Raw genomic sequence first — 12524 nt, forward strand, 5'->3', positions numbered from 1 at the left:
CTGTTTTGACACCTGCATCATCTAGCTTGCTTACAGAAATCAGATTTTTGGCCAATGTAGGAATTTGCAGAACACCCAGAAGTGTTCTAACCCTTCCACCTTGTAGCTTCAACATCACTTTTCCATGATTGATGATTCTATCCTTCTTGTCATCCCCCGAGAAGACATCACCACCATCATATTTCTCATACTCGCAGAACCACTCTCTATGGGGAGTGAAGTGAAAGGATGCACTTGAGTTAATCAACCATGCATCATGATCTACATGTGTACTTGAAGAAGCCAAGTACACATCCCCAACTTCATCTGAGGTGGTTTTTGCCTCTACAGAAGGAGCATCATCAGATCCCTTTCCTTTCCCGGAAGCTTTAGATTTACAGTCCCTTTTGTAGTGCCCTTCCTTTCCGCATTTCTGGCACACCACCTTTATAGTTTTTCCTAGAGATTTAGATCTCCCTCTAGATTTAGGTCTCCCACTCGATGACTTATTTTTGTTTCTGTTCTAGGACCGTCCTCGAATAGACAAGGCATCACCATTCTGGCTCTCCATATTTTTCCATCTCATCTCCTCCATCAACAAGGATGAAACTAATTCATCAAACTGCAAGGTAGTTGCATTGCTACCTATTGTAATAACCATACTATCCCACGAATCTAGTAGAGAACACGACAAACTGATGCACTTATCTTCATCTGAAATTTTAATATCAATAGATAATAACTAACTTACCACAGTATTAAATGCGTTCAGATGCTCTGTCACTGAGTCTCCATCTTTCATACTCAAGTTAGATAGCTTTTTCCGTAGGAATAGTTTATTCACCTGAGACTTAGATTGGTACAAAGTCCCTAACTTGTCACACAAAGCCTTAGTCGTAGCTTCCCCTGTTACATTCAGAAATGCTGAATCTGAGACACACAATCGTATTGTGCTCTTTGCCTTCTGATCCAACTTCTTCCATTCTTCATCAGACACTCCCATTGGTTTAGTACCCGGATCTACCGCGATCCACTAGTCTTTATCCACCGACAGATCCTCCACCTTGAGTTTCCACAACTCAAAACTCTGACCATTAAATTTCTAGATCTCTATCTTTCCACTGCTCGCCATCTTCTTTCACCACTAAAATCAATCCCACAGATCTCCCACTGAACATGGTTTACCACAGGCCTGAGCGAAACCCCTCAGCAACAAAGCTTTCCCCTTGAAGCCGAAATAGCTCCGGTACCAAATGTAAGTTTTAACCCCGTATAGAAATTACCTGCATATGAATTCTAAAACACATAAAATAAACAATGTGAGAGAATAAGACATACAACACATATACACAGATATTTTCCCCTAGATCCCAAAATCAGGACTACTAGATTGATTTTTCATTATGTTCCTTTCAATGTTACATTACATATTTATACATGCCGAAGCATCCAATACCATGGATCGAAAACCATCACGTCCAAAACCATGGACCAAAAAACATCATGTCCAAAACCATGTGATAAAATAATGCACAAAACCATAGGTAGGTCTGCCCAACCTAATATAGGGTCCAAGTGGAAAGAATATAACACAACCCAACATCAAGAAGCATTAGGGATACCAAATTTTAACAATAAGTTTAGGGATTTGGAAACACCTTCACAAGTCATATCCCATAAACCTATCCCTCAAATCCTCCCTTCCTTCTCCTAGAATACATTGTACCTTTCTTAGAAAGCAATCAAGCTATATCTTTCAAACTCTTCTTGAAAGTGATTATTTGGGTCACTCGACATCCATTCATTGATTTATCCTTCATCAAAGACTCCATAATACATTGAGTCTCCTCCCATCAGTGAAATTTCCTAAATAAAAGGGAGCCTTAGTTGACGTGACAGTGGGCTAAGTCTCCATTTGTTGTCCTTGGTCTAACATTTTCCCTTTAGGGATCCCCTTCAGGTCCCCTACTATTTTGAGCGGTAACAGGTCCCATCAGCCCCAACACTTTGTGCAAGTGATGATTTTACATTATAGGACTTATCCATCCTTCAGTGGAACTAGCCTTCAACCTCCACATAATCTCACCCTGTCTTCTCTCTTGAAATTTGAAAGGATCTACCTCACCAAGGACCCATGACTGAGATGCAAATTTTTACTCCTTGTCAAAAAAGGGGTCCAATCACAAGGTTTATCAATCCTGAGCCTCACCATGGCATGCCACAATGGGTTTACCCCTATGAACGACCGTTATGAGACATGGAAATGTCTACCACTTAACGAGAACTTCCTCTAGCTTGTGTTTTTCTTGACACATAATTATTTGCAATCTCTTTCAGATTCAACAATAGTTTGATTGATAGTTAGGGTTTTCTACCCCTTGGTCAAGTTCCTCTTTACACTTGGATAATTACAATTGGCTCCCGAGTTCTATGCAAACACATGCATATGTTATGTTAATTAGGTAATGGAGATACTTAACTATCTATATATATATATATATATATATATATATATATATATATACTGACATGTAAGGGCATAAATTCATCACATTTATCTCAATGACAGTAGGACCTCCATGAAACAATCCATGCATCACAGAATTAGCTAGTGAAAGTAGACTTTACAAATGTATGACACCATGGAAATTAATAGGAATCAATCTCATTCATAATCACAAAAAATGTGAATTCCTCTTCAAATTACATATGGATAGATAGTCCTTTTCAAATACACAGGAATATACATTCCTCATTAAGAACACAAGTTATATGGTGATAGGAATTTTCGTTGCATTGAGATACACAATTACACAAGTAAGAAACTTATCTTATGAAGTAGATGGATGACGACTAGGATTTAGACTTCAACTCTCCACCCAATTGTATGCGGGCTGCACTATTTTTCCTTCTTACAATCAACCACCCCTAGGCTTGATAAAAAATCCTATGAAGGGAAGTGTTGAAGGGATATTTAGACCAGTCATATGCATATTCACATGGGAACCCAGAGCCCATAGAGCCTCCGCTTGACTTCCAGGAATCCAAAGTGCATCGTGTCTCCACCCAAAATAGGGAATGTAGAGCATCTGAATCTCCACATCAAAATAGGTTTAGGGAATCTATAGTTTCTGTAACACCACCCCATAACTAGTTTATGGAATCAAAAACTTCAGTGCTCCACACAACACAATAAAAACACAGAATCCAGAGAGTCTAATATCCACCCCATAACTAGATCAAGGAATCTAGAACTGCTCAAGCTCCATCCCACAACTAGTTTTGTGATTTTGGAACACTATTTCTTCACTAGAACAACACCAAAAGAGTACAAAGTCCCAATACTCTCCACCAAATTTTCACATTATAAGTCCATAACACATTCCCTCTACCATAACACATTCCTCCTACAGGAATCCAAATCACACTATCTATTCCACTTGGAAGCCTCCATGGGAATCCAAGGAGCTAGCCTCCACCTATTAACTAAGAACTAGATATCAAGATTTATATTGAAGATTCACTTGATACCTAAGAGGGATTCAAAGTGAACACTCCACATGCAAATTTCCACCACAATCATTGTTTCCTCTTGACCTTGCACTCATCTTAGGAACAATGCTTTCTTTCATATTTATTGTCTCTTTCCAACACATTTTTTGATAGCTTATTGATCAGAGCTTGCCATATCAGTGGGTAGACTCGTCCTTAGTTATCCTAGCCCAAATGTTTCCTTTAATTTCCTATACATTTTTTTCCTTTTTTTTAACAACGGCCCATACACAAGCTTAAATGTCATGACCTATGATTTGGATGCTATGTTGAGTTTAACTCAAGGGAAAATTAATGTAGTTTCTAATTGTAACATCCTCGGTTAAATATCCATGTAATAAAGTTAATAAAGTAAAAAATAAAACCAAGGCTATGGGACACGTATTGCAAAAAAATGTTAGGCAAAACATGCTTGTGGGTGTTCATTTTGGTTATTATAGCTAAAGGAAATTGGTAAAGGAAACAACAAAGGATTTGAAAAGGAAAAGTGGAATTGATTGGAATTTTATTTATGAAAATAAAGAAAATTAAGAGAACAGGAAAGTGAAAGGTCATAGGTTGCATGTGCGAAGAAAATTGAAGGAAAATAATGGAAAATGAAGAAAATAGAGGCCTTATTAATAAAAAGGCTTCTGAAGATCATTTCACATGTTTTTTGATAGTTTTTGGGTGTAGCTCTCTGTCCATTCTCTCTCTCTCACACACTTAGATCATTCTTAGAGCACTCTAGCATTGGATCAAGGAAAGAAAAGGAATGAAAAAGAAGGCAAAGGGAAGTAAATATCAAGTAAGGAATAGCATGATCAAACTGGTACAATAGGATTACATGCAAGTATCAATTTGCATGTGTGATTTCCTTTCTATATTTGGAATGAATGGTACATGCATGTACATGTGTGTGTGTATTTCGTTCTCTTTCTGTCATTGGCATGGGTTTTTCCGAGTGTGACAGTGGTTTTCAACCTTTCCTTGCCATTTCTGAATAGCCATGGTGTGATGGGTTCTCTTTTATTTGGTTAAGATGGATTGTCAGATGGTTTTGAAGCTGAGTGAGGTGGTCTCAAAAGAAGAAAACATGACCTAGGAATCCTTGGACTAGAGAAGATGCGATTGCGGTAAAGTCAGATTTTTTTGTACCTCGGTGGGACTAGGAATCCTCGGCTGGTGATTGGTGAGATATAAAGTTTAGCATAGAGGTGTGATCCCTTGATAAGGCCTTGGAATCCTTGACCATTGAATGGCAGGATATAAGGTAAAGCCTAGAGGGTGGATTCTTGATTAGACCTAAGAATCCTTGACCAGTGAATGGGGGGATATATATTAAAGTGTGGAGACTAGGAGATAGAAAAATTCATCATAGTGAAGGTGGAGAGATTAAGAGGAATCCATGCTTGTTTAGGACCTAGAGATCTGGTGGGGATTGCAGGAAAGCCTGAGGAAACCTAGAGTTTTTTTCTTGTAGTCCCACATTCATGCTTAGAATATGGCACATGTGTGATTAGCTAAAATAAATATATGGTTCATCCCATTCTACAGTCGTGTGGGTCGTGGAAGTTCTAGATGTAGTTGGATTATGAATTCATTAATAAGAGCTCCTTATCCTTCGTATTACATCTGTAAAATGTATTGGTTCATATGTGATTTTTATGGTTGTTGTATCCTTGTTATTTTTGTTCGTTATATGTTGGTTATGAGTATGTTTTATGACAGACTTCATGTATGGCTATGATCATGCTTTGATTAGTAAATGAATGTACAATGAATATATGAGCTAATAGATGATAATGTAGCTATCATGATAAGGCAACAATGCTTCTTTATGAATCTTAGATAAATATCAGACCCCTATGCTCAAATCTATTGTTATGACCTATAGATTACATATTTGTGACATGTTTGACGAAATTCTTGTCATGGATAATATGGTAAGACCAGGTACTTGTAACAATGATTACATTAGTAGCCTTATTACATTGTTATTTATTATTTCTGATAGTTACATGAGGGTATGGATAGTGACATGAGACTTCGCCCTAAAAATATGGCTCTGAATCCAATGCCGCTGTCACAAAACTGCCTAAAAAGTGCATAGTCGTTGGCATGCCTTGCTATGGTAGCGACAGAAATGCCTCAGTCACATACATTGATTGTCATGGGTGCAGCTGAGGGTCTAGATTAGTAAAATGTCAAGTTGTATCAGGGGTTTGTCACCTAGAAGGGTTGGTTTGATCTTGAAGGTTCTATAGCATGTGCAAAAGGTTAGAATGATTTTTTTTGTGGTTCCACTTCCTTAACTATACATGGGGAGTTGAATGACATTATAGTAGTCTCTCATCACATGTTTATCCCAGTGGACTGGTTAGCTTGGGTAAATGTGGCAGAAGGGTGTTACAAATTGGTATTAGAGGATGGTTCAACATGTGGACTGGATGGGCGGAATTTGTTTTTCATGCATGCATAAGGTTGTATATGTGCTTGTTATGTATGCATGGTAGTAGTCATTGTTATAGTTGTGTTTCCATGTAGGATTTTATGATGTTGTTGTTGGGATGTGTTCTTCATGAATACAGGTCAATTGTATATGCATTTGTTATGCATGCTAGTGTTTATATGTTGTTATGCATGCATTGTCATGGTTATAGTTATGCATGTATAGTAGGTCAAACATGCATTGGGAGGTCATTGTATGTAGTTTCTGTCATCATGATGTTGTTGGTTGTTATGATTTTAATGTGTTGGATGAGATAGAGCAGGAGATGCATATTATTATTGTGAGGTTGCATCACTAGACCTTAGGGTAAGAGAAGATCGTCATACATGTATTATATGTTTGGCATACAAGTATGTGGTTATTCACTGTTATAAGCATCAAGATTACTTATATGCTTGCCATTCTATTATTATTATGGTTACATGTATGATAAATGATAGTTGATTAGTGTATTCATATGAACATGTGTCAGATAGTCATGAATGATAGTAAGTTGTTGTTGTATGCATTTTGATCATCAAGAAAAAAATTCAGGGCTAATATTCGTAGGTGGGCCAATTTTTCATGTTTTTTTGCAAAAAAATGATTCACCAATTTCCAGTTTTTCTAAAAAATATTTGCCAAAATTTTATACTATAATTTTTTTTTCACCTTAAAATTGACCAAATTTTTTTAAAGGTTGTATAAAATCATCAAATATTTGAATATTTCTATAAGAATATCGCCAAACATTTTATAGTTTGTATGTTTGAAACTAGTAAGGTTCGCTACCGTTTCTAAACTTTAAGATAATTTCCATCCTTAAAATTTTCATTGTTGGTCATATGCCTAATGGTTATGGTCATTGCAGTTGAGGTATTGATATTATTATGTTTTCTACTAATTTTTATTGACCTATGTAGATGATTATGGTTATGACATTCAGGTATGATCTAATATATTGTGATATTATGTCATACTAATCTAGACTGACTGTGCATATGTGATTTTAATGCATGAATGAAATTTTTTTATGAGCTTATGAGGTGAACATGTTAGCTAGTTATAGTTATGAAGATCGTGGCCTTATTTATGTTTGATTTGATGTGTTGTGAAGTTATGTCATGCTAATCTAGATTGAGTGTGCAGACAAGATGGCCTCCCTTGAGATAAATTAAGGCATGAGTTTGATTATGTCTTCTATTTGGTGTTTGAGTGTTTGATTATCTCATCTAGTTGATTTATTTAACATGGTATGTTTTCAAGTTGTCTGAATGTTTTATTAATTACATGACATGAATATGTGTTTGGAAGATTTCATGAATGAATGGTCTTGTTTTAAGATGGCTATACTAACGCATTATGTTCTTACACAACTGATATGTACTTGAGTGTAACTGTGTGCTAGTTGTAGTATTATGATTTTGACTATTAGTTGATTAGGACATGGTTGATTAATATTGGTAAAGGTTGATTTCAAATTAATAGATATGATGTCGTGATGTTTGGAATGTGTGATTGACATATGTGAACAGTTGTAGGGAAACATGCTTGGTATTAGCATGACATGATAATAGTTGATGTGTTTATATACATAACAATTGCATGATGTGATATTACATAATAAGACTCGGTTATAGCAAGGAAAAAGTTAAAATGAAGGAATTGGGTGAGAATTACTTTGGTTCTATTTGGAAACCGCAATTCCACATGAATGAGTTCTTTCCATGAATATAAGGATTCTTCTTAACCTTGATTTTGTCTGACATTATGTGGATATGTGCTAGATTCATGAACATGTATTTGATAGGTATAACAATTGGTTTCTAGTTATATCTATATTTGTCAAGGGAATTGGAGTCCCTTGAGAGATAATAACTTGCTTGGCACAATAAGTTAAGGTAATTAGTATGTTGTTACATTTATGGTAGTATGTTGTAGGGAATTACATGGCAGAAGAGACTGCTATGAAACCTTGAAGAAGGCTTGGGTTGAGCTTTCCCTTGTAAGAATTGGGAATCCATGTGGATTGAGTCACGGTGTCTATTGAGAGCCTTGTGATTTCAGTTCATTGTGATTTATTTGTGCTTGATTTGAAATTTTGTTTATGACTAGTGTATGACCATACCACTTTTCTTGTGTTGTCGTATTATTATTGGTTTTCATGCTTTTATTCTTGTTTTTTTCCTGTTATTTCTTTTTATGTTTGAGTCTTGGGAATTGGTTGGGAAAGAGGAAATTTAATGGGTCTTGGGAGGACCTAAATGAAACCCATCAAGTAATGTAAGACCCAGATGTAGCTCAGTGCATGAGTAAAGGGAAGCTTAAGGCAAGAGTATGATAGTCAGTTGGATTGGTTGGGCCCATTGGGGTAAATGGATGGTGGCAAGATAATCATGAGAAAGGTAACAGGAAAGGTAAAGTTAATGGATGTGAGGCATCTAGTGCCTTAGATATGTTGGGAACTGTTGTTCTCAATGTTGCACATGTTGTGCACAGATAAGGGGAGTTTTCTTAAACTTCACCTTATGATATGTGGTAATTATGTTGTGATCATGATTATGATGATGTCTATATATGTATACATGTATGCATGTATGTCATTGTTTGCTGGGGTCAGCGGAAATCATAATTTATTAATGCTAATGTCTATATGTATGTATGTATGTCGTTTCTTGGTACAATCATGATTGTTTTATGCTAATGTTTATATATATGTATGTATCTATGTCACTATATGAAAGGGTTGTAAGTGATCATTCTTGTGGAAGAATGGTTGCTTTTGCATGTGAATGGCATGAAAGAGTTCCTGGTTTTATGGGGAATCAAGTGGGAATAACAGACTCAACAAATTTATGAGGTCAATATCACGGGGATATGAGTTGATATTATGTGTTTATATTATGCCTATGTTTACGTTATGGATAGGTAATGTTGAGAGATACATCAGCGGAATGAAACTAACGTAATCTACGACATGCTAAGATAAGCATGGACAACAAAGAGACACTGGAAGCAAAGTTGCTTGGTAGAGACAGTGTGGTTTTGGATGTGCAGTGCTACTATGGTGTATGTGTTGTGCATATTGTATATTCAATGATTGTAGCTATGGTGTTGTGTTCCTGTTGTATATATGGTGTTGTGTGAATATTACATCTATAGTGTTGTGCACAAGTTGTATATGCAATGCTATGTACATATGGTGTTGCATGCATGTTGTGCATGTGGTTCTATGTACATATCGTGTTGTATGAATGATTGTACATGTGGTTTTGTGTGCATGTGGTGTTGTGTACATGTCATGCATATGGTGTTGTGTACATGTGGTCTGGTGTACATGTTGTGCATGTGGTGCTATGTACATGCCATGCATATGGCATTGTGTACATGTCATTCATGTGGTGTTATGTACATGTTGTATAGGTGGTGAGGTCTACAAGTGGCATTGTGTACATGTTGTACATATGGTGCCATGTACATGTGATGTTGTGTACATGTGTAGGTGGTGTTCTGTACAGCTGGTATTGTGTACATGTTTACATGTGAACTTGTGTACATGTGGTATTGTGCGCATGTTTTACATGTTGTGTTTTGTACATGCGGTACTATGTGTTATCACTCAGGTTGTCCCTGAAGGTTAAGAAAGGGATACGGCCGAGGTAACCACAAACCAACTTTGGACTGCAGGTTCTAGCCAACCTGCAATTAGAGAGGGCTCTCTCTTTTAGATTTGGCTTTGTTTGAAAGGATTTTAGGCTAGGTCTTGGGTCCAGAGGGTTTTTTGTTTTGTTTTGGTGGGAAAATTGACACTTTCAGGTAGAGAGGCAGAGTATAGTCTGAATGTTTCAAACCATTGGGCGTGGAGTCGAGGAGGGGAACTGCTGGTGCGTTTCCTTAATAACAGTGAGGGAACATGGAGCAAGATAGCTGAGCTTGAAGCAATTTTCAGGTTTAAAGGATGAAATGAATGCTAAAGAAAGAGAGGCAGTTAAGAATCTCTCCAACAGATTAGCAGAGAAAGTAACAGGGCGCTACCTAGGGGCAATTAAGAATCCCTAGATAATTGGCCAACACAAGTGAATTGGGGTAAACATGAGCCAGAAGGAATTCAATATTCATAACCAATTCATTTAGAAGAAAACATCAATAACAACAGAAATTGAGCATAGAGAGTATTTAAACTAATTTTAGGCTATTCTTTTTTCCTGCTATTTAGATAATGGCAAACACATAAACAGAGATAAGAGGCACTTATTGCTTCAGGCCGCAGCACAAGAATTCCATCTTCAGTCTCCAAAGCATTTATCAACAACAGACAGTTCGCTCTCCAAGCTTTCGGCAATCTTTTATTATAGAAAAATTCAGGTATACACAGCGAGTCTCTAGTGAAGAATTCTCAATTTACCAACCCTTAAAACTATACAGAGGGTGGTATATATAGGGCAAAACTTTCTATCTACTGCTTTTATTACATCTTGACCTAATCAGGTCATAAAAAATAATTTATTGACCTACTCCTATCTGAAATAAATGCATGAAAATTCTCAGGCTGCGCTGGGGCGGCTGTAAAAAAAAAATGAATAAATGATGTAGTCCTGGGTGCCTTGGTGCAATGTCTTCTGAAATAAATATGCATGGGTTTTTGCTTCCTTGATGTCCTGGTGCTTTGAATTCCTTAATGGTGATTTGAAGGCAAGGATGGGCTGATGCTTATTGATTTGACTTTCTAGGGGATTCATCAATGTTTAGGTGCTTCGAGCCCCTAAACAAATCTTTGCTGATACTCTTTGGCATCTTTTCTTCCATTGATACTCTTTGACAAAATCTGGACTGCTGCTCTGACGTGCTGCGGGTCTAATCACCAGTAAATGGCCATTGTTCGGCCTCTGTATCATCTGGAATTGTCTTCTGCTCCTTTTGGTATGCTCTGTGAAGAAAACAGATCATTTTTGCGCCTTTTCGGGCTTCCTGGGGCCGCATGATGAGAAGATTCCCTAAAGATTCCCTGAAGATTCTCCATTTCGGCCTAAAAAATCCTGCGATGAGCGATTTGCGCTCATCAAAAACTACCTCAGAATTGGATTTCGGGGCTCCGAAGTGCGACTTTCACGCCTTTGCGCCCAAAAAGTGCTGATGACGTCAGCATGATGTGACATTGTATGGCAGGTGACGTCAGCAGGAAGACGTGGCGAGATGACGTCAGCATGATGTCATCACATATGGACGATGATGTGGCAGGTACGGTGGCAGGGACACGTGGTAGTGATGTGGCAGGAAGCCACGCAGGCAGGTGACTCATCCGGTGACTGGACAAAGGGGTGACGTAAGCAGGGACTGTGCAGGGGGTGACGTGGGATGTGACATCACGGGTGGTAAGCGGTTTTGTGGCGCACCGCTTATGGGCAAAGGCGGTCTCAGGGGAGGGGGCTCCGCCACAGCCCAACGCTTGACGCGGGTGGGAGTACGGTGGGAATACCGCCCATCTCCCGAACGCTAAAGCTCGGGTGCTTTGGAGATGGGATGGCCCGCCAATCGTAAATCTGCGGGGCTATGGATCGGACGGCTGGCGGTAAAGGAAATACGGTGGGGAGATACGGTGGGGGAATATTCCAAGAATATTCCTTTTTTAATAATGCGCACGGTGGGTTATGACTTAGGGAAAGCGGGTTTGGGGTTTCTTAAAATGGGCGTGATCAATATTTACAGTTGGGACTTAAGGTAAGGGGTGAAATATGGGTTAAAAGTGCGCAGGTTTAGGATTTTATGCACAAAACTTTGGTTTGGGGACGAAATAGGGAGTTTTGAGGGTTTTAGAGGGGTTTTAGGGCTAGGGAAGCGGTTACTAGCTGACCTGATGTCATACTAGCTCCTTAATGACTCGGATGGGCTAAAGACAGCCCCAGATGGACTCTGATTTCTCGGACTTATAGGAAATATGGCTATATTGCCAGGGAGGGGTATTTACATAGGGGAGTTTTATATACATGATTTTAATAAGGGAAGGGGAAAATTGTTAGGGAGTTATATAATAAAGTTAATAGTTAATATGGAGATGAAAAGAGGGCGCTAAGGTATGAGACCTTAGGCTTTGTTGGGGAAAAGAAGGCTCACAGATGATGAGTGAGCAGTCCTTGAGTGAAGCAGATCCTCACCAAGGCGAATTTCATGGAAATGATGAAACTGAGAGGCTCAAGTAGACCTTGACCCCTTGGGAGATGTTAGTAAGTGACTTGGGGGAAATGAGAAGAAGGGAAGGTTAGTGAGTTCTAGCTTGAGTACCTCCTTTGAATGAAAAACTGCCTGATAACTATGATCTGAAAGGATAAGACATTGTGAGATACAAAATTGATCATCAATTATCATTCTGCCACCAAACAGCTACCTACCCAGCCTACTATCCTAACATTTTTTCTTCTTTTTGTTTTGGGTGCACTTAGACTTGCAGACCCATGTTTGCAAAAAAAAATTTTGTTCCTATCTAAATCGAGACTTATTTCTTCCAGGGCCCAGATTAAACAGTTGG

At 38.1% G+C, this 12524-nt stretch overlaps 1 protein-coding gene across 1 annotated transcript in view; it reads left to right on the top strand.

Moving 5' to 3' along the window:
* Positions 1 to 11516: 11516 nt before the first annotated feature.
* LOC149230267 (transcription factor bHLH36-like) overlaps positions 11517 to 12524 on the top strand; it is a 48073-nt gene continuing 47065 nt past the window's right edge. The window contains exon 1 of the mRNA XM_089381255.1: positions 11517 to 11719. Coding sequence (XP_089237381.1) covers positions 11517 to 11719 — 203 coding nt within the window. The remainder of the gene's footprint in view (positions 11720 to 12524) is intronic.

The sequence above is a fragment of the Pinus tabuliformis genome, chromosome J (assembly GCF_031772625.1).
Source record: "Pinus tabuliformis cultivar Carrire ecotype Pingquan chromosome J, CPIR1, whole genome shotgun sequence".
Lineage (NCBI taxonomy): Eukaryota > Viridiplantae > Streptophyta > Pinopsida > Pinales > Pinaceae > Pinus > Pinus tabuliformis.